A 23,219-nucleotide genomic window follows, 5' to 3' on the forward strand; every position below is an offset into this window, starting at 1 on the left:
ATCAACAGCAAATAGGTAGAGCCCTTTTCTCCCCAGCACTACCTGGGGTGATGAGGAACAATGGTAATAAGCTGATGGAGATCAGGCTTAGGTTAGAAATCAGAAGGCAATATTTTACAGTTAGGGTGGCCAAAATCTGGAACCAGCTTCCCAGGGAAGTGGTTCTTGTCCCTACCTTGGGCAAATTCAGGTCCCTCCTGACCCAAGCTACTATGAAACTATGAATACAACCCAATGTGCCACTGGCTTTTTTTTTTTTTTTTTTTTTTTTTTTTTTTTTACAAAAAAAACCCCCATTTTTTGTTTTTTTTTTTTTTTTTTTTTTTTTTTACGCAACAAGAGCACACTGTTGGCTCATACTTAGCTTACGGTGCACGGTAACTCCCAGTTTGACTTAATTTTATCCCAAGTCCTTCTCTGAAGTACTGCAGCCTAGTCGATCATTCCCCAGTTTCTATTTGTGCATGCAACTATTCTGTTGCAACTGCAGGACTTTGCACCTGTTCTTGCTGAATTTCATCTAGTTGATTTCAGATCGTTCCTACAACTGATCCAGGGGATACTGGATCCCAGCCCTACCCTCCAGAGTGTCTGCAACTCCATCTAACATTAGTGTCATCCACAAATTTGCTAACCGTGCACTCAATTCCACTGTCCAAATCATTAATAAAAATATTAAATAATAATGAACCCCTATGGCCAGACCCCTTGGAAACCCCATTTGATACCTCCTCCCAACTACACATTGGACCATAATGATCTGATCTGTTGATGTTTCTCAAAGTAGCTCACCTGAGGAGCTGGAAGCAGCACCAGGAGAAAAGGTCTTGTTGCGAAGAGTGGACTGATTGCGGGAACAACCTGGACTCCTGGTGCTGATGGTGATGACCTTTCCAGGAGGGGTCAGTGATTGTTCCTCTTGAACAGGCTTAATAGGGGATGTGGCAACAGAGTTCATCTCAGGTGTCTGAAAAACCAAGCAATGTTTCAAAATACTGTTATAACACAGATAGTTTGTTAAACAAATGCACTCTCAGCAAACTTAGACATCCATCTTAAATGCAACAGTATCATTAAACAGTTGTCAGCAGAAGGCATATTCCCTCCTGCATTGGGTTTATACATTTCATACATTAAACATTGTTAATTTATGCTGGACACAGGATTGCATTCAATAGGCCTAAAACTATGGTACCAGAATCCTGTGATCTTACCAGAAAACAGCCAAACAGACGAAAGATAAAGACTTATTTGAAGCTCAATAAATAGAGCTACTTTTAGGTTTGGTAGCAAAAACTGTGACAACCTCTATTATCATATACCCTGTCTCTTTCTGTTGGAAAGATATCTGGACAAGCTATTTTTGTAAATGAGCTACTCAAGCCTAATATCAAAAAGCTGACTGGTTTTGAAATTTTGCCAGTTTCTTTTCCTATTTCAGATTATATCAAAGCAATTAAAAACAGCAACATGGCAACGCTCTTTACCAGTGTTCCAGGCACATCCAGTTAATTTCACCCAGAAAGTTGTTTATAATGTTTTCTAGAAAAGGCTGCCTTTTTAAAGAACTTGTGTGTAACCACAGGCATAAAATTACCTCCCACACTTTACTGCAATGCAATTTGCTACAGTTTTGTTTTATGCTGGTAATCTTCAGTTAAAGGAAAGAACCACAGCACAGTTGGCCATTCTGGCTTGGTTACAAACCGGCTTGTGAAAATGGTAGGGACTGAGGCAATCAATGCTTCCTTTGTTAAAGTAGATTTTTATTTTTCACCTCAACAGCAGGAATTATTCACATAGCAAAGCTGAATTATAACATCTAAACTGACACTGGCTCAAGCTACTCCTGAAATTCGCAGCACCTTACCTACCATTACTAACACTATTTCTAGGGCACCCCTGGAGACAGCTATTGCATGCTGCGGCATAACATGACCTCTTTATCATGTGCTTCTTGTTCATGCAAAGCTCAGACATTTGACAAAGTAGAAAAACTGAAACTTTACATGAACTTAAAATGTCCCCAAGCAGAAATATTACCCTCCCTATACCCAACCTGCAGAGATAAGAGTTTAATAGCACAAAACAATAGACGATTTCCATACCAAAAATAGTTGTGCTGAAAAGTAAGGTGGTATTCTAATCCTTCATCATTTAAATTGCCATTTTTTGGTTTACATGGCATCAACATGCCATGTAGACAACCAGGAAGGTAACAGAATGCTGTCATAAAATTTATCCCCTGGGAATGCATCCATCACATCCCCACAGCATTTCCTGCAGCAAAAGGATCTTCCTACTTTATCAGGATACAATCAATGCAAGGATGTTTTTTTTTAATATCAGGCACTGCTGTTGAAAGGGGACCTAGAAAATAAGAATCTCACTCATTCCTTTTTTTTTTCTTTTTATGTGAGCACCAGACTACTTTGAATAAAGACATTAATGGCACTGAAATGACAAGGAAAGAGCAAGTAATAAATACCTTAAGACTTTTAGTTTTTAAAACATTTTAAATAGTTCTTGGCTACTTCCTACTTGCAATTGTGTGTATTAATCAACACATTTTCCCTGGATGTCACACACTGCTAAGAGTACAGTAGTTTTTTCTTAGCAGTTAATAATAGGAAAAGATATCAAAGGGCCTACAAGATCCACACTACAAGATATTAGAGTTTAAGGCTGCAGCTTAAATCTGGACCTACAGCTCCATTAGAATAGTCTTATGTCAGTGACCTAGGAGTAGCTCTCAGGACATGAATTAGCAGGGCTGAATAAAACTGCCTCCATCTAATGAGGATCATCTGTGGTCCTTTGCAGAGACTAGGAGTCTCTTAGGTTTAGAAGCTAGTATCAGACATTGCTTTTGAAAGAAAAAAAAAACAAGTTTCCACAAGCAAGCAAAGGTCAAAGGATTAACTTGCTATTCAGCAGGCATGATTAATAGACACTCTAATTAGAATACCTTGTGTAAACACTAACTCATTAGATCCCCACCATATGTATGTGGAGTCTTATCTGTTGAATTCTATTGCTTTTTGTGCATTAACAGAACAATTTATTAAGCAATTTATTAATTCAGTCAAATTAAGACTCTCACAGAGAGCAGAATTTAGTCATAGAATCTTTAACACTGGTGACCATGCACAAGTAGGAAAGAACACAGACTGACCCAAATCGCAGGTTAAGCTGGTAGGATCAGCACAGTAGGGAGAATTTTTTCACAAGTAGATGGAGCAGACTTATCCTGAAGTCATTAGATGCAACATAACATTCACTGTGCCACTTTCAGATTTACTTTCCAAGCTCACTGGTAAACCACTTGCTCCACATATAATCTTGGAATAAGCAGCATTTAATTGTTAGTCACATCCTCTGTTCTGTTGTGGTACAACCTCAGGCACCCAAGAGACCTTTTTCCTTGACTTGTTTAAACCATCAAATTAACATTAGTAATCAAATGTTTACAGTTCCTTCTAAAAGATTAGCTTTTACATGCAGCTAGTGTGATGGCTTTCCTCTAGCGCAACAATAATGACTGTTTATCATTACTGCTATTGAAGCTGAGGATCCATGGCTGAATATTTAAGTTACAATGGAATAAAAAATGAAGTAGATGCAGCTTTTGGTGATGGATTCTATTCTGCTTCTATTTACCTGGGATGGAATTTTCTTTCTATAAACCAAGATCACTATAGAGCTGGGAACTTATTAACAGCAGAAACAATAGGCCGAGGCTGTTATCCCCCAAATCACATCCTGCACTTTATCATGTATGGCAGGGGCTGGTGGCAATTCAACATTGGTCACAGAAGCTAAAACTATCAGTAAGCCAACAGCAGTTTTGTGGCCTGGGGGACAGGCAGAAAAGAGGGGAGTTGTGGCCAGGTTAGAAGTGGCAGCCTACCTTCAGAACAAACTGTGCTGGTTTGGCCCACCACTCTAAAAAAAAAAAAGTTGTCAACTCCTAACCTAAGGCATTACTTACTGGTTTGGGGTTGACTTCAGTAGAAATGAGCTTTAAAAGGCAGTTGAGAAGTCTCTGCTTGTGAAAGGGAGTACATGTGGGAACAGCACTGGGTTCAGTTGTTTTCTCCCTGGAATCGTGGGTTTCTGGCTCTAAGACTGACAGCCAGTCATATTCCAGCTGCAGTTTGTTCGGCTTGCCCATCATGAGGTAGACTTCAGCCAGCGTAAGGCTCTCAGAGGTTCTAAGACTCCATCCCTCTTCTCTGACCTGTTGAGCAAGCCGGCTCGGGTCATCTTTGAGAGACTTTGCAGTAGATTGTCCCTGAGATGGAGGTGGAAATGAGGAGCTCAGCTTCTCTTGAGAGTCCTCCATTACTGCATCTGGTAGCTCCTTGGTACAAGCCTCAGGCTGTGGTCCCTGGCAGTGGCTAGCCTGAGTTTCAGATCTGGACGGGCCATTGCTGGGTGATGCTACCCCACCTCTCACCACCTGTGTTGAGCTGGGGTCAGCCGTTTCTGTGCTCCCAGTTGAAACAGCCACAACAGAAGTGCCCTCAGCTGAGGGAATTAAGTCTTTCTGATGCAGCCTGTCTGCACAAGAACATTTCTCTGGAACAATCAGGTCCTGACAGGACTTCATGTACCGTGGGAAGGGATCAAGCAGAGAGAGTTCTTCCACATCAGGGATCTTGCTGCAGGCACAAGTTGTGCTGCATGATGGTAGCACAACTGCTTGATCACCAACTGGGGCCTCCTGACCCTCAGCACAGAATGCCACTGGGATTGACTTTTCAAGACTCTCTCCTGGATCTTGAAGTCCAGAAGGTGGTTTATCAAGAGAGTTTGTGATGCTGAGACTTGGAGCTGCCCCTTCTGCTAGGCTGTTCTCTGGGGAGCCATCTTCAGTGCTTGCAGAAACTTCAGCTGAAGGCTGAGAGGTTCTGCCTGGCTCTGTAGTGCTCTCTGCCCTTCCGACACCCTTACCTTCTGTTCCCCGTGGGTATTTTAATTGTCCTCTGGCTGTCCCCTGACCACTTTGTATGCCTAGAATCTGTGCAGGAGGCAATAAGTGAGAGTCTTTTGTGTTCTGTTTGCATTTGCCAGTTTCCTGCCAATGCACTGTGCAGAAAGCTTTAGAGTGAACCACTCTGGCTACCCCGGGGAGAGGGCTGAGTGTACAGTTCTCCCCTGGGAAGAGATGAAGCATCACTTTCTCCTCTGACAAACTGCCCCTTGCTTCTGAGTCTCTGGAGTCTTGAAGTTGCCGTTCCTCTAGTGTTTTACGCTAAATATGCCATGTCAAAGAATATAACAATATACAGAAGAGCTGCAGTATCAGCTGGCCACCTTCCTAGATAGAAGTAGTCTCATTTGTAGTTTGGGCACCTGTAGGATACGTTCTCCACTCAGCGTAATGTTTTATCAGGTTTATACTGATATAATAAAGGCTCCATATATCTCACAAATGTGAGAGCAATTTTCATTCATATTCCATAGCAAGGCCACTGATCTCTGCTTTACACTTGTGCAGCAGACTAGAAGTTACATAGCAACTGTGTTTAAACAAAAAGGAAGGTTTTAGCTGAATAATATGAACATGGAATTCAAATTCAGTTCAGTAGCCCCCATGCTGCACTTGGTTATTTTGCCATGTGTAAGATGTTCCCTTGCAATTCTATAAGATTTAAGCAATAAAAGATTAAATTAAAAACACCACAAAAGTCAAAAAGCATGAGAAAACTAAAAAGAACAGAAACTAAGATGTGAAAGGAGGAACAGTCAGTATCTTACAAATCTTTATGCCACACGGATCAAAGGTTAAAAGGTAGAGCTATCAAAAGTTAATCTTCGTGATAAACAATGGGCTTGTATAGGTAGCAGCAGCAAGTTTCCATCCCCATTGCCCAACCAATCTTGACCAGGTAAGACTAAGGAAATTAAGTTATAACATCAGTCCCTCCTAACTATGCCAGAAGGGCCAACTATGATAGATGATTTTTCAGTGCATAAACCTTTCTGACCATATGGGTCAAGTCCACCATTTAAAAGGAATAGAAAAATAATGAGTTTCATATAGAATCAACTATATTTAATCAAGGGAGAGCAATAAAGTATTGAGGCAAAGGAAAAATGCTTCCCCATTATCACTAGCTCAGAGAGATGGACCCTTTTCCATTAAGGGATCATGAGCTATATTTTAAGAAGGTTTAGACATCAGAGAACTGTTGGACTAGAAGAGGGAGGGGATTTCCCACAAATCATGGCATTCAGAGGAGTTAATCTCTAAAAAGGAAAAGGATACAATGCGCACTTCATGGAGAGCCCACTTCTGCTTCAGGAACTCAATGAGGCTGGAGACCTTCCGATGTAATTCCACTATCATTCTGCACAGGAAAGAACCAATACAAGAGAACACAGGACACAAATCAGAAGAAACTCAAAACCTAGCCTGCTGCTGGAACAGAATCAAGAGAAGACAGGCACAGAATAAATTAGGAGCAGAGACTACAAAACACATGTTATACAGTCATTCATACACCTAAATTTGCATAAACACTCTAAGCCTACCCTCAAGAAACAAGAGGTAGTTTGGAAGTAGTTTTAGTGCACAGTAATAACATGTAAGATAATTCATAATTTGTGAATGACCTCAAAATTCTTTCAGATAAATATTGCAGAGGTGATCTGAGTTTTCATTTACTTCTGGTAAAGACACAGGACAGGTGGATAACTGAAGTACTATCCCTAGCAAATAGAACAAATCTGCAATAGCAACTGTGGCATGGAGTGTAAAACTGAAGTAAAGTTTCTCTCCTCACCTTTTACCATAATATGTTGGTTGCTACCGAGAGAAAAAAAAACAACCCCTTCCTAATCTTCCCCCTATCCTCTATATCAATACCTTAATATCTTTACCCAGGAAATGTAAGTTACTCTGACCTAGATGCAGGACTTGTTATGTTCAGTGCTGAATTACTGCTAAGAAAGAACTAGAATGGTGACCTCATTAGAGTGATATAATGAACTCCAAAAAACCCTATAGTCTACAAATCTCTGATTTTTATTGGGGTAGTACTGCCATATCCAAAATCATAAAATTATAATTTTCAGACAGTTTTTTAGTTTCTTTCCCCTCCTTCTCATGCTATATTAGATTTCATAGACATTTGGGCTGGAAGGGATCCTGGAGGATCATCAAGTTCAGCCCCCTGCCCCAGGGGCAGGAAGTCAGCAGGGATCACAGGATCCCAGCAAGATAAGCATCCAAATGCGTCTTGAAGGTGTTCAAAGCGGGTGCTTGAACTGCCTCCGGTGGCACTATTCCAAACCTTGGGGGCTTGGACAGTGAAGTTCTTTCTTATGTCCAGCCTGAATCTGTCACAGTGGAGTTTGTGACCATTCGATCTTGACATCCCTTGGGGGCTCTGGTGAACAGATGTTCCCCCAGATCCTGATAAGCACCCCTGATAAACTTACAGGTGGCCACCAGATCACCCCTGACCCTGCACTTTTCCAGGCTGAATAACCCCATCGCTCTCAGACACTCATCATAAGGTCTGTTTTCCTGATGTCTGACCATGCACGTGGCTCTCCTCTGTACCCTCTCAAGCTTCTCCACATCCTTTTTGCATTGTGGAGACCAAAACTGGACACAGTACTCCAGCTGCAGCCTCACCAAGGCCGAGTACAATGGGAGAATGACATTCTGGGATTTGCCTGAGAAGTACCTGTGGATGCAAGCCAGCATTTTGCTTGCTTTGCTAGCCGCATCTTCACCCTGAAGGCTCATGTTCATCTTGTTGTCAATCATGACCCCCAAGTCCCTTTCACCTGTAGTGCTAACCAGTGTAGCACTACTGAGCCTATAAACATGGTGTAGGTTTTTCCTCCAAGGGTGGAGAACCTTGCATTTTTCGGTGTTGAACACCATCGGGTTCTCATCCGCCCATTTGCTGAGCCTGTCCAGGTCAGCCTGGATCACCCTCCTATCCTCAGGTGTGGATGCTTTACCCCAGAGTTTGGTGTTGTCGGCGAACTTGGCCAGTCCGCTTCTGACACCAATGTCTACATCATTGGTGAAGATGTTAAACAGTACAGGCCCTAGATCTTAACGAGAACCAGCAGGGCCATCCCTGGGGAGGTGTGGGGGGTGAACTTGGGTGACTACCCTGGGCCCCACTTTGTGGGGTCCTGTAGAGCTAGGTGGAGCAGCAATGGTGCAGAGCTGGGCAGAGCAGCAGCTCCACATCCAGCTGTTCACCACCCCCCACCCCCAGCTGTCAATGGCAGTGGCAGCTTCTTCGGCCCTGTGGGATCGGAGCAGGGGCAGGGCCCCACATGGGCTGATTTGCCTCAGGCCCTGCACCCTGATCAGGTCAGCTCTGAGAACCAGTACTATGAGCCAGTGCTCTATCTGCATCACCTCTGGAAATGTGGCATAAATGGTGCAAAGTATTAATCTTAAACCCTAATAAGTCCAGCAAGAGCCTGGAGAACACAAACAAGAAAGCAAATTAGAGGCAATAAAGTGTAATGGTAAATCAGAATGATGCAGTTCTAAAGTTTGATGCCACAAGACCTATCACAGTCTGAAACACCGCTAGCCAAAGAAAATGCTTTCAATATCAGCAGTTTAGGTCCACTGCTCCTGGATTAGTGAGCATTTTTATTTAACTCTTTGTAGCCTGCTTGGCAGACAGAATGACATTCCAAAGGTGCTCCATTCCAAAACCAGACATTCCCTCCCCCATTCTGAAGACCTACTACACATCTCATCTCTGCTTACCTGAGCCGTGGGTTCTGGGCAAGGCTCTGCACCCGAGCCCATGCATGATTATTTCTTGGCTGCAACTCCACAGGCACCTTAAGAGGAAGACGCACTGGCTTCTGATCCTCCTCATCACTAATACCTAAAAGAAAAAGTAGCCCAAAAGCATAGGTCAAAACAAAGAGCAAAGGTAACTATGCTCATTGTATAAGTCTATACATGAATGCAGAGGCTACACTTAGCTATGCTTTGCTATGCCTATACACAAGCGCAGAGGTTGAACTGATGTACTGGAATTCCAGCATGCTGTGCTCCAGCAGCCTCTTGCATCTCATCTATCAGTGTCCCCCCATGCTTAAAAATGGTGGTGGGGTGCTTGAACTAAAGCTTGTCAACTAAACAAGCTTTAGTTCAAGATCCCCTACCACCATTTTTAAGTGTGGGGATGCTGATATAGGAGACGCGGTGGCGCTTTAATTAGAATGGCTCTCGGAGCTACTCTAATTAAAGCGCCTTCCCTCCCACCACCACAGCATGTATAAAAGTGTCCTCAGTCCAAAATAAAGCTAAGTGCTCAGTCCAAAATGCAGCTAATGAAGGAAGCATACTAAGAGTAAGCAGGCAGCTCAGCTTCACCAACAGAGCTTATTTGCTCAGGCTCCCTCCAGTTCTGACAGACCAGTGCTTTCCCTGCATACTGTAGCTCTACTGGAACTTCCAGCTGACTAAGCAGTGTCAAAACAGACAACTGGAAACAGACTAGGAATTTTTCAGTCTTAAAATGCCCTTAGTTTGGTTCATTGAAAACCAAATGAGCTGTGCCGAAGAGTGTAAATAAGGTCCAAACTGCTCAATAGTCGTTTGCTGTGTGAAAAAGGCAGCAAACTGCATAAGCAGCAACAGTTTATAGAGCAACACAAAGAGAAGAGCTTCTAAAGTGGCAACTTCCTTTACAAATTGGTTTCTTAATTTGCAAGGCACCCTTGGCAACTAGTGCCATATTCAAGGATTTGTGGAAATGTCTTGGTTTCAAAGCAGCATTATTGGCCACACAAGAGAACAGGGCAAAAAGACTAAAGGAATGAATCAGTGCCCCCAAAGAACATATGAGATGATGCATACATCTTTCATAGGAGAATTTGCGCTAAAACAGGCCTACTCTCACTTGTATGCTTCAGACTAGCTGTTGCAATCATTCCCATTCCAGTTTCTCTTACGTACCATCTGGATCACAGAGTTTCTTCAGTGCCCTACACATTGGAGCTTTGATCCGAAGATTTCTCCCTTTGTAGCGAACAGTCGTGGCCCTGAATGTATTTAAAAGAGAAATACTGAGGTGTAACATGAACAGAGCAATGTATACTTGTGCTGGTGAAAATGGTGAATGCATTCACCCCTATATAAATAAGCAGCAGTGCAGATTCACAGGGGTTTAAGAACTTTGCCTTTTGTAGGCTCCACTCTTCTCCTTCACTGCCAGACTCACAGAAAGCACTGTACCCCAAGGCTGCCTAGCAAAGGAGCAATACCTCAAACATAGGACAGACTTGCATTATGTCATCCCAGAAGCAGATGGCCTTCAGAACCAGGCTTATCATTTTGGGATGACTATAAAACTGCTTTCCTTTATAGTTTCTCCCTTCAACTAAAAAAGCATGTTGCTCTGCACAAGACCTGCCTGCAGATTTTAAAGAGTTTTTAAATTTGGGATAATGCAAAAAATCCTTTTAAAGGCCATCACCAATCCCTGTACTGCAGCAAATGAAACCCAGCTGCTTGTGCTGGAATCTGTGCACAGTAAACATTTATAGTATGCTTAACCTGGCTTTTAACTGCAGCACAACTTTAACACAAAGCTCCTGAGAAGCAAGAACATATATTTTATTTTCCAAATAAGGAAGATATTATTTTAATGTCTTTTCCCACTTAGACTGGCCAGTTTCAAAGCAACTGACTGCAATATCCACAACTTATATCATCAAGAAAGGGAATCCAGACCATGTAGCAGCTGGCCAGTTGAGGACAGCCTGTACAGTCTGGGAGGAAGGAAGGAAGAGCCTGTAGGCTGCTCAAACAGTGGGGCCCCACTTTCCTTGTAATGTGGAGCAGCAAACCTCGCATGGAGATGGGGATGGAGGATGAGGTGGATTGAGATGTGGATCCTAACCAAAGCTGTTAGGAGAAGAGGCTAACAGGAAGTGGGCGGTGGATACTAAATCAGAGCCAGAAGGGATTCAGTGGATCTGGGCCCGTCATTCCCTGATGTTTGAACTACCAAGCTGTGGGCTTCAACAAATTTAGAACCTTTTAAAGCTGTTAGTGCAGATTTTCAGAGTTCACATTTGGCTGCCAGAAGCCAAGGGAGCCCTTTGTACTGGCACCATCTCCTGTTTAACTTTGTTATACAGAAGGAGTTATGGATTCTTTAAATGGTGGGGGAAAATACAACCTCTAAAATAGTAATAAAAAGCCTTGATTTGAAAGAAAAAATCTACTTGTTAGTTTTCAAACAATGCTTTCAACCCTCAGTCTGCTCTAGGCTGGCAACCATAAGAATATGCAAGAATTGATATTCCTTACACTGACATGATGTACTATATATTGTTACTCAGGCATTGCTACTTCTATCACCTAACTAAAACCTGGATTGTTTAGAGTTAGCTATCAGACCCTGTAGTCCAGCAAATGCAACATCCAGGCTCTGCAAGTGACCAATACCTGATGTCCAAGAGGAAGATCCAATACACTTACCTGCTACTGAGGAACGGGACTCCTCTTTGACAACTGCAATAATTACCTTATGCCCAAACCATACGATCTGACCCCCCCTCCACTACTTCTGCTGTTGAACCCTTACCCCAGGCTCTGCGGACTACGCAAGCTAATGTGGAGCCAGGAGACCTACCACCTCCTGGCCTGCCCTGCCATTACTCACAGTCTCTTTGTGGAACCCCTGATGACCTATCATGGAGCAATATGAAAAGCACTTTTTCCAGTGCATATCCACAAACATTACCAATCAGGAAGATGTCAGAGTCCTTTTGAAAGACAATCAAGATCCTCATAGGTGATATGCAAGTTCTGATAGTGTGTGTTTGGGAGGGAAGCACAACTCTGCACTGAGCACCTACGCCCCATCCCCCCACCCCAATGCTGGGTGTTGGGTCTAGCAAGGCTGCCGACCCATACCCCATCATTGGCACAGAAATCATGCTGCTGCCGCCACCCCCACTGCTCCAAGCCCTGGCTCTGGCCAGGATGCAGTCCCATGCCTTGTGCCCTGCTGTTGCCAGAGAAATCTGGTGGGGCACATGCCCTCCCATGACGCCCACACATGTTGCCAATGAAGATCCTGCAACCAAGTTTATTCCATCTGTAACTAGGCCATTGTGTAACATATATAAGGATAAAAATCAGAGGACTGACCCTCACATACAAGGAGCAAAATCTAGCTTGCTAACAGGACTACTACATTCTGGAAAGGCAAAATACTCCAATAAGAGTGGCTCTATTAGAATCTATCTTGACTTAAGTTTACATGGAAGAGGGCCAACGTGGTCCCCATTTTCAAAAAAGGGAGGAGAGCAGACCCAGGAAACTATGGGCCTGTTAGTCTTACCTCGGTCCTGGGGAAGCTCTTTGAGAAAATTATCCAGGAGCACATCTGCAAGGGACCAGCAGGGGAGTATATGCTTAGGGGCAACCAACATGGGTTCATTAGAGGCAGGTTCCATCAGACCAACCTGGTGGCCTTCTATGATCAGGTCACTAAATCCTTGGACGCAGGCACTGCAGTGGACGTAGTCTTTCTGGACTTTAGAAAAGCCTTCAACACTGTCTCTCACCCCATTCTCATTAAAAAATTAGGTGACTGTGGTGTCGATCCCTACAAAATCAGATGGGTCGCCAATTGGCTGGAGGGCCGTACCCAGAGAGTGGTGGTGTACGGGTCTTTTTCAACCTGGAAGGACGGGGGCAGTGGGGTTCTGCAGGGCTCAGTCCTCGGGCCTGCACTGTTCAACATCTTCATCAGTGACTTGCACGAGGGGGTGAACAGCACCTCGTTCAAATTCAGAGATGACACTAGGATGTGGGGGGAGGTGGGCACACTAGAGGAGAGGGACAAGCTGCAATCAGATCTGGACAGGTTACAGAGGTGGGCGGATGAGAATAGGATGGGTTTCAACACTGACAAGTGCAAGGTACCACACCTGGGGAGGAAGAACCAGCAGCACACCTACAGTTTGGGGAACTCCCTTCTCACCACCACAGAGGCAGAAAAGGATCTTGGAGTCATTATTGACTCAAAGATGAACATGGGCCACCAATGTGGGATGCAGTCAGAAAGGCTAAATGCACCGTGTCATGCATCCACAGATGCATCACAAGCAGCTCCAAGGAGGTGATCCTTCCCCTCTATGTGACCTTGGTCAGGCCGCAGCTAGAGTACTGTGTCCAGTTCTGGGTGCCACACTTCAGAAGGGATGTGGACAACATTGAGAGGGTCCAGAGGAGGGCCACTCACATGATCAGGGGGCAGCAGTGCAGGTCCTATGAGGAGAGGCTATGGGATCTGAACCTGTTCAGCCTCCACAAGAGGAGGCTGAGAGGGGATCTGGTGGCCATCTATAAACTGGCGGAGGGAGACCAGCAGGCAATGGGAGAGTCCTTGTTCCCCCGAGCACTACCGGGAGTAACAAGGAACAACAGCCATAAGCTGACAGACAGCAGATTCAGGCTGGATATCAGGAGGTGCTACTTCAGTCAGGGTGGCTAGGTTCTGGAACCAACTTCCAAGGGAAACGGTCCTTGCTCCTACCCTGGGGGTCTTTAAGAGGAGGCTAGATAGATACCTTGCCAGGGTCATATGACCTCAGCATTCTTTCCTGGCTGTGGCAGGGGGTTGGACTTGATGATCTGCTCAGGTCCCTTCCAACCCTACTAACTATGAAACTACGGTGAATTAGTTTTGCCTTCAGTAAGTACAGAACATTTTTTCTTGTGCCTGACTTCCCAAGTACATGATCTCAGGCATCCAATCTTCAAAGTCCCATTGGAGTCTGAAGACCTAGGAGGTTTACAGACATCTCTCTTAGTCACAGCACCACTGTCTCAAGGGTGAAGGCTAAAGGCACCAAAGATTCTACTCTAGGCCCATCAGACAGCATGGCTCTAAAGAGCTGGAAGAAGTAAGTAGGCCTGCTGTCAACCACTTGGTAAGTATTAAATTTCTCTAGTCATTATTTATTATTGTTTCTCCTTTCCCCAAAATAGTAACTACAAGCACTTTCCACAGCTTGCAAGGTTGTCTGGTTTCATTAGAACGCCTACAAATGTCCTTGTAGTCTCTGCTACCTAAATACGCAAAAGCAGTCTCTCTCAATGATTCAAGTTATGTACTCTAAAGCCTCTAAACTGCAGCAATAACACTGGATCCACAGCCATACTAGACAAAAAGATACCTCAACAAGCCTCTGTCTGAATGTCCAAAACTTAAAATGCACTGTCTCATGTGCTTACAAATTAAAGAGTCCTGTTGACACTACTACTGGTCAGGCCGCAGCTGGAGTACTGCGTCCAGTTCTGGGCGCCGCACTTTAAGAGGGATGTGGACAGCATCGAGAGGGTCCAGAGGAGGGCCACTCGTATGATCAAGGGACAGCAGGGTAGGTCCTATGAGGAAAGGTTGCGGGACCTGAACCTGTTCAGCCTTCAAAAGAGAAGGCTGAGGGGGGATCTTGTGGCCTGTTATAAACTGGTTAGGGGGGATCAGCAGGCGCTGGGGGAGTCCCTGTTCCCCCGAGCGCCGCAAGGAGTGACCAGGAACAATGGTCACAAGCTGGCGGAGGGAAGGTTTAAGTTGGACATCAGGAGGCGCTACTTCACAGTCAGGGCGGCTAGGGTCTGGAACCAGCTTCCAAGTGAGGTGGTGCAGGCTCCCACCCTGGGGGTTTTTAAGAGGAGGCTGGATGACCACCTTACTGGGGTCGTTTGACGCCAGTACTCTTTCCTGCCATGGCAGGGGGTCAGACTAGATGATCTGCTCAGGTCCCTTCTGACCCTAGAAACTATGAAACTACTGGTGCTGGCATCGTATGAAATCAATGTCAACTAATTACATCCGTAACATGATGTCAGGTGATATCAAAATATTGATACAGTATCCCTGCATTGCGTAAACTATCAGCTCCGTTTAAGTACCTGATCTTTGTCCAGCTAAGGTGCTTCACATAAGATCTGTGTGCACATTTACACGTGCATTTTACTGCACAGGACTAATTAGCTCCACAAAGTATCACTGTCTACACATGCACCAGTATTAAGGTGCAGCAAACTAATTAATTCTGACATAAGATAGTAATGTTGGGACAGTACTATCTTATGGCAGGGTAATTAACTGCACTGAAACATGTGTAGACACCGACTAGGGATGTAAATTGTGCCTGGTCAGCCCAGAGAGCCAGCGGCCTGCTCCGCTCCAGCTCGAATTGCTGTCCTAGGCACACATGTAGACACTGTGCCTGGGAGTAGTTTACTCCAGCTGGAACTGCTCCAGAGTTTACTGCTTTGCATTAACTGCATGTGTAGATGCACCCTGTTTAGGGTACATAGCTTAATAATAATGCCAAGAGAAGAACTGAGCCTAGGGTTGTAAAAATGTATCAATAAGTATAAACAGATCACTGGAGTTCTACCATCCCTTCCCCGCAATAAGTTAGGAAGCTAGTAAATTCTAATGTTGTACTTTTATATTTATCATGGAAATAGAACTTCTAGAAACCTTCAGCAGGAAACTATTTCTTCATTTTTCATTTCCTATTCTCTAGCAGTTTAAAACATTTAACAATGTTTTGCCAATTTATTAATCTCTTAGGTAACTGATCCAAACAACTGATCCATTTTTTGTACTTTTTATTGCATTATGAATTTTGACCATGCTACCTGCTAAGTGTTGGTAGAAGTCGTGTCTGCCACATGTAGTTGGGTACCTGCCATGTTTCCTGATGAGTTTGTTTACCACCTGCCAGGATGCACCTTGGGCAGTGGATAACTACCAGCAGGAACTTAAAGAAACAGCACACTAGCACTGAACCCATTAATTTAAGTACAAAAAGACAGAAGCATTGTGTTATTTTAGTTACATTTCAATCTCTAGTTCAGTCTCTATAAAAAGGTGCAGAGACAAAGAACAGAAATACAAACTGGAAGAGATAAGAAAATAGACAAAATAGCTGGCAACCTTAAAGCTGAAGCTCTAAATATTAGGTTACTCTATTATGTGGAACAACTCAGTTTAGAAGTGAGCAATCGCAATATGGTCCCTAGAGCCAAAGTATTACCTAGAGCAAGCAAATAATTTTGCGGTTAGAAAGGATGTGAGCAAAACAGCAAAATACATTAATGAATTCACAGAGAAATTCACCATCTCTGGCCCTGCATACTAGAAAACAAGAACATTTTGGAGTGTTGTTGTCATGAAATACTCTTCACACTTCCCTAAAATCCTTCATATGAAAGAAAGGATATCCCACAAGGCATCCTTCTAGAATATCTAAGAAAGTTTCCTCTTACTCCTTTTTGGATAAAGTATGATGTGTTTAAAATAATCTAGGAAAGGAGTCTAATGAGTTATTTCAACTTGGAACTGGCCTAAAATTAAATGCAGTTGAAGATGGCAGCTTTAATGGAAACATACGGCACAGCATGGATGGGGGAGGAATAGTTTTATAAATTTAACACACTTGAAAAGAGTAATATAAAAAAAAGGCTTATTATAAAAGTAGTTATAGCTTAAAATACCTGTTTCCTGTTTAACTCTTTATTTCTGTTAACAATATTCTGGATATTTCTAAACCTAAGAAAATAGCAAATGTTTCAAAACCTAATACTTAACAAAACATGGTTAAGAATTCTTCATATTCACAACAAACAGAGCCCAGGACATCTGGGACTTTCTTCAGTATAGACTTCAATTTGTTTTTTGTGCTGAGAGCTTGCTTGTTGGTCATCAAACGCAAATGTTTGAATATACAGATCCCAATGCCACAGCATGCTAAGTACATGGAAATCAAGAAAAATGAAACTTTGCACTATGCCAAATCATTCTCATTCTAACAAATCTAAATGAAGAGATAAACAAAGCCAACCATGCTCTTTCATGCATTGGAAGGTGCATCTTGAACAGGTCTAAGGACCCTCTATGCAGCATTGGTAAGACTGCAGCTGGAGTACTGCACCCAGTTCTAGGCACCAAATGTCAAGAGGGATAACCTTGAGAGGGTTCAGAGGAGGGCTACTCATATGGTTAAGGGTCTACAGGCAAGATCCTACAAGGAGAGATTGAGGGACCTAAATCTCTTCAGCCTCAGCAAAAGAAGGCTGAGAGGGGATCTTGTGGCCGTCTACAAGTTCATGGGGGGGGGGGCAGCAGCAAGCAATAGGGTACACTGTTTGCCAGGGTGCCCCTTGGGGTTACTAGGAACAATGGCCATAGGCAACGCACAGGGAGTGTACATGCATCCCAAGAGCAAGCACTCTCGGCTTAGCCGATGGGCAGGCAGAGTGCTGGTGGTAGCCCCACCTACGAGAAGTACCTCTGACACTTCTGGGCTCAGTGTCTGGCCCTGGGGGGACCCCTGGTTGACGACTGGCTGCAGGGGACCCGCTCCGCTGACACAGCTGTGGCTGCCTGTGGGCCGTCCCTGCTTGCTACTGCCATGCCCCTCCAGCCTCAGGAGGCATGTGTTGCCTATGACAATGCCCATAAACTGATGGACAGCAGATTTAGATTAGACATTAGGAAGTGATTCTTTATGGTGAGGGTTGCCAAAATCTGGAATGGGCTTCCAAGGGAGGTAATGCTCTCCCCTACCTTGGAGGTCTTTAAAAGAAGACTAGACATGCACCTAGCTGGGGCCATCTGACCCCAGCGCTCTTTCCTGCCAGGGCAGGGGGCTGGACTTGATGGTCTACTAAGGTCTCTTCCGACCCTAAAAATCTCTGAAATCTATGAAATCATACCTATGCAGAGGCATGAGTAGTACAGACACGAACACAAAAAACAAACAAAGCTTACCTGTGCTATTAGCAGTTTCTCAAATTATTCAAATGATCTGATTTGTATTTGAAACAGATGTTTTAACATTTCACTATTTAAGGTGCTTAGTTTGTTTTACATTTTTCCTGTATATTCAATGAGCATACATTCATGTACTCACCAGCTACTATTACTGTAGTAACTAAAGGACTTTCTAGTTTCTAACATACTTATCCTCTCAACACTATTTTAGGGGAACTGATAAAGAGAGAGTGACTTCTTCAAAGTAACACAGAAAGCCAATGGCACAAAAGGTATTTGAAACCAGGCCTCCTGCACATTAGGGTAGCACTCAAAACAGTAGAACATCTCCCTAACAGAACATTCAGTTTCTCTTTCTGGTTCTGAAAAGCCAGCACAAGATTACAATGGTGGGTTTATAAACACAGTCAGCCAAGTTTTAAGCCACTATGGGTGCTTGCAGATGCTAGGGAAAAAAAGACACTTTAATTTAAAACTTGGTGCTTTCCTGCACTGAGCCCCACATATATCCAGAAGAGACAGCGCGCTACTTCAATCTGGATTGCTTGACATCTGTAAAGATCAGGTGCTTTAGTGGTGCTTTTTTTTAGCACTTCTAATATCTGATTGATTCAACTTTAGCTAAAAGTGCCAAAAAGCCTGAAACGCTCAATCTTCACAGATGTTGAAAAGCTGGGTTGGAGTAATGCACGACTTCTTGTGGTAAAGTGTGGTATTTGGTTTTTTAATGTCTGCAAACAGCGAAAAATCATAGAAAAGTATGGTTGGAAGGGACCTCCTGAGGCCATCTGGTTTAGCCCCCTGCCTCAAGCAGGATCATACCTATCCAAACCATCCGACACAAATCCTTGTCTAACCTATTACTAAAACTGCACAATCAACCCTGTTGCACAACTAAAAGGCATAGCACCCCACCGGTCACAGAAAGCAGGGAGACAACAGTGAACAGTGTTCTGCTGCTGCAAGGCTGGTTAAAATATGCTTGAGAGATTCAAGGCGGAGGGTCAGGACCCCAACCCAGAGGAAGGCAAAAAGTCCTAGTCTGTAACAATCTGACCGTGAGTTAGTCTCCCTCCACAAAATACCTTTTCTTTTACATTTTAAAAGTTTGTAAAACCAGTTGTACAGAGTTTGGGCTTTATAACCATTTCATTTAACAAAGCCTAAGGAATGGGCTTAAATATACCAGATTTAACAATTCTGGTACAAGCTGTTACACAAACCTCTTATTTCATGTCGACACATCTTTACATTATCCAGAGACGCAATGTCTGTGCTATGTGAATGGATAAAAAAAAGGAAGTCTGAGTAGAGTAGAAAGATACTACAAATTCCAACAGTTATTAACAATACACCCAGAATATTGATTCTGCCAGCTGTCTCTAAAACAGCTGATGTAGTTAGGGCTGTGAGGAAGATATCAAACTCAATGGACCACTGGGTTGAACTACTTCAGCACACAATTCCGGTGTTCCCCTAGGGTTGATATGCACCTATGTTTTGACCTATTTTATGGACCCCTGCTGATTCAGGCTGCAGTCAGAAGTTAACTAAAAGCCGTATAATTGCTCAATTCTAAATATTTCTGGTATTTCTAAGATGAGTACAGAAAAGCTGCAAGACTCCTAAGCTGAGTTACCAACTTAAGTGAAGTGTGCCATTTGGCCGAAAACAATTCTTACTGCTTGATGTAGTTACAGGGTTAATTTTCCAATCAAAACTTGATGTTTGTGGCCTGGGTCTTCATCTTGGCTGTGAAGATTGACTCCCATATATGGACATTCAATTTTGAAAAACCATAAGAAGGAATCTTATAGAAAGCCTGGGGTAAACCAAGGTGTTAACAGAGAACGGCCAGGACAAAAATCCAGGACCCTTCAGACTCTAGATCCAGCTCTGCCCCTAACTTGCTGGGTGGCTACTCAAAAGTACTCCAACTTATCAAAGGAAGTACTTGCATAACGCACACGAGAATTACAAGAACATTTTTTCTATATGACATATAGTTAATAATCATTAGGGACTGGGGCAGAGAAGAGAATGCCAGAAAATAAGATTATGATTATTAATTTGTAACACAGTAGGGGGAAATTTTAGCAGCTGGTGAGCAGGAGACGGAAGGTTTTGGTCGTGTGTGTGTGTGTGAAAAATTAAAAATCTACATGCACTGCAGGTCATAGTAAAAGACTGAGTGTTAATGTTAAGTGCAAGGATACATGTTGCTGAATACTAAGTTACAAGAGAAAATCTTGACAGAATTACTATCCAAGATTTTCCTAGACTGTCAACCTTTGGTTTGAACAAATCAGTTAAGCCCTCAAATCCTGCAAAGTGATGCTGATGGGAAAACCCCTGAGCCTGTCAATATTGCACTGCAGGACTAGGATGACATTAACTAAAAATGATTTTGGTCTTGTCAAACGTTGCCTAGCCTACATGATGGCATTGACTTTACAACAGGGCCCCAGTGCAATGTATGCAAGTATGAATCTATTCTAGCATCTAGGTGGTAAAAGTAATGAACATTTTAGAAATGCTTAAAAGATGAAGACCTACTTATTTCTCCACTGGCATACATACGAACCTAAGCATTGGTATAACAAATGAAACTTAAAGCACCCCTATAAATTTATAGCCGATTTAAAAAGATTACTAAAAGGTTCTAGTCCCATTCCATACCTCCCTTCCCCTGTCCCCACAGCCAATTTTCCAGTTAACAGAACAACCTGCAGGCTATTCTGCAGAATATTAGTTAAGATTTGCAACATAACTGCTAACATTGCAAAGATACTGTACAGTACCCCACTGAACAGGGAGAATATATTATGTTAAAATTAAAGCAAAATGTCTGGTTTGCCTGCATTGCAAAATGGTTGCAAAGTTCATTTTCACCATTCAGAAAGTGAGAATTAGGGGTGTTGCTAGCACTAAAATGTTGTCTTTTAGGGATTTATATATTTGTAAATATTTCATGCACTGCCTCATTTATAACAGGAATATTTCTCACTGCTTTTATAACCCAGAGGAGAGTGCAGGTGAGAACTGACACACTAATCCTGTAAATCCTTATGAAGTCAAGGAAATTATTCATGCTGACAGCCAAGTACCTGTGTAACTGTTTGCAGGACCGAAGCTGTGGGACCGAAGCTGTGGGAATGTTGGAAGAGCCGTGTAGAGGGCTAAAGCCATAGTACTCTGGGCAAGATGTCACAATTGGAGAGAACAGCAAGCAGGAGTTGCGAGAGAAAAGTGCATACTAAGACTATAGATCTTTATACTCTGTAGGTTCAATTCAATTTAGGCCACATCTTCTACAAAGCATTTGCATTACCAGGAATCTCTTAAATTTCACTCATCATGTGTTCCCTATTTCAATTAATTTGCCTCTCAGAGGGGGAAAAAAACCTGGAACAAGATTATTTGTTCAGTGTGTTAAATCAAACTGTAGCTTTTACACAGTAAATGCTCCAAGCTATGGGCTATTAGTTTGGCAATCAGTGTTGGGAAAAATTCTGACTTACCCAACTTGGATGAGCTCATTGAGTTTAGCTGCATTTTTATCATCCATACCTTTAAGTGAAAAGGAAAAACAAACATAAGATATTAAGAATTAAATAATGCAGGACACAAGTAATAATTTTGTCTGTATGCTTTTCAATATTATGGTATATTGATATGCATGCTATTTATTCTAATGAAAAGATACATTTTAGTATAATAATACCTGAATATCAAAGCACTTGGAAACAGCCTATTAAGCATGGAATAAAAGCTTTTGAAAAGAAAGAGCCCAACATACAGAAGAAAAAGGAAACTTTAGGAAGAATTCCATACCACATTCAAGACTGTTAGACATGAACTTCATGCGCGTTAAATGTGGAAGACTGTCACTCAAGAGCTCTACAACCACACTCAGATGTTTAATGAATTGATGCCTCACTTGGTGCAAATCTATTGTCTTGTGAGACAGAGATGCTTATGCCTATGCCTGGGCTACAACAGAAACGTCCAGAAAATGTGCTACTTAGACAAACCTGGACAGGACATTCACTTCTAGTACAGTATGTAGGGTTCATGCACATCCTGCTGTTAATTATATTTCATTTGTAGATTTAAAAGATCAAAGTTCATCTGCACTGCAAAGACATTGCAGTGTTTTGCAAATCTGACACTGCAATTAGCAGTAAAACTTTCTGATCTTCATGCTCAATATCTGTTGCTAGGGCAGCATAGCATTATGGAGAAGCCTCAAACCCTCATATATGTTTGGATGTGGTAGAAAAAAAAAAAGGAAAAAGAAAGTTACATCAACATTGTTGCAATACATATTTTGAAATTTCCATTAAAGGTAATGTGATCTATCCTCTGTGTAGTAAAAACTGATTTTGCTTCTACAGGAATTGTCCTTTTCCCATTAAAGGTGAAAGTCATTCCCAACAAGCTTTTATGTCTTCATAGTTCTGCATAACATTCACTGGCAATTTCTAGTAGTAAAGACTTCTTGGGTTCCACCAGAAAGGCAAAGAAGTGGATTCCAAGAAGCAGCACAGTACATTTGTCACAGAGCCTGAGTAAGAGGGGTTACCGCTCATGTCAGAAGGGGAGACTAACAAAAAGGAACAGAATTTTCAAGAGGACTATGGACACCAATGTGGTGCCAAAGTTATTATTTAATATGGCTGAAGCACAACGTGGAGGTCCTTTCAGGATGACTGGGAGAAATCCTATTTCCAGTCATACCAACGAGGGTTCAGCTGATGCTCTCAATCATTCACAGACAAGTCGTGAAGGAGAGAAAGAAACACTACTAGCATTTTTCTATTGATGATATAATCTGTCTTGCTTCTGCGCCTCTGTCCAGAAACAAACAACAAAAATAGTTTCCTCAAGATGGCTTAGCCTACTCAAGAACTTTTAAGCAAACAAAATAAAGTTAATGGGCACAACATCAACATCAACATCCAATTCATGAGATAATACAATAAAAACCCCAGTGTGAACAAAATGCAGTAAGAAATCCCCTGGTACATCATTATCCAGTTAGGATTTCAAGCCATCCATCCCTTATGCCTTTTCATTTTGTAATTTTAAAAGCAAAGCAGTCTTTAAAGGAAATAAACACCAACATAATACCAAAGCCACACATGTAGATGCTACGCCAACCTTGGACCCTTCACGTTATCAAAAACATGGGACCAGACTGAAAGCAACACATAAGATATGCTATGGTGTTGACAGGGTTGAAGAATCTGAGTTCTTCAGACACTGTGTTACTGAACTGTTAAAACTGTTATTGCTGATCAAGACTGTTAATGTTTATTCATTTTGAATATTGTTAAATAAAAATTTAAGGCCTGATCTGGAGAAATGCATTATCCTAAACATTGTAAATTACACAAT

General features: G+C 42.6%; 1 protein-coding gene across 6 annotated transcripts in view; it reads right to left on the reverse strand.

Annotated features, from left to right (window-relative positions):
- Window positions 1–23,219, reverse strand: part of CRAMP1 (cramped chromatin regulator homolog 1) — a 77,536-nt gene that overhangs the window by 30,666 nt on the left and 23,651 nt on the right. For all 6 annotated transcript variants that reach the window (XM_019507628.1, XM_019507626.1, XM_019507625.1 and 3 more), the window contains 6 exons: window positions 21,341–21,389; window positions 9,962–10,047; window positions 8,759–8,882; window positions 6,275–6,356; window positions 3,992–5,257; window positions 793–967 (listed from right to left, as the gene is read on the reverse strand). In XM_019507628.1, the coding sequence (XP_019363173.1) occupies window positions 793–967; window positions 3,992–5,257; window positions 6,275–6,356; window positions 8,759–8,882; window positions 9,962–10,047; window positions 21,341–21,389 (1,782 nt within the window). The remainder of the gene's footprint in view (window positions 1–792; window positions 968–3,991; window positions 5,258–6,274; window positions 6,357–8,758; window positions 8,883–9,961; window positions 10,048–21,340; window positions 21,390–23,219) is intronic.

The sequence above is a fragment of the Gavialis gangeticus genome, unplaced genomic scaffold (genome assembly GCF_001723915.1).
Source record: "Gavialis gangeticus isolate Ggan-Ray unplaced genomic scaffold, GavGan_comp1, whole genome shotgun sequence".
Classification (NCBI taxonomy): Eukaryota; Metazoa; Chordata; order Crocodylia; family Gavialidae; genus Gavialis; species Gavialis gangeticus.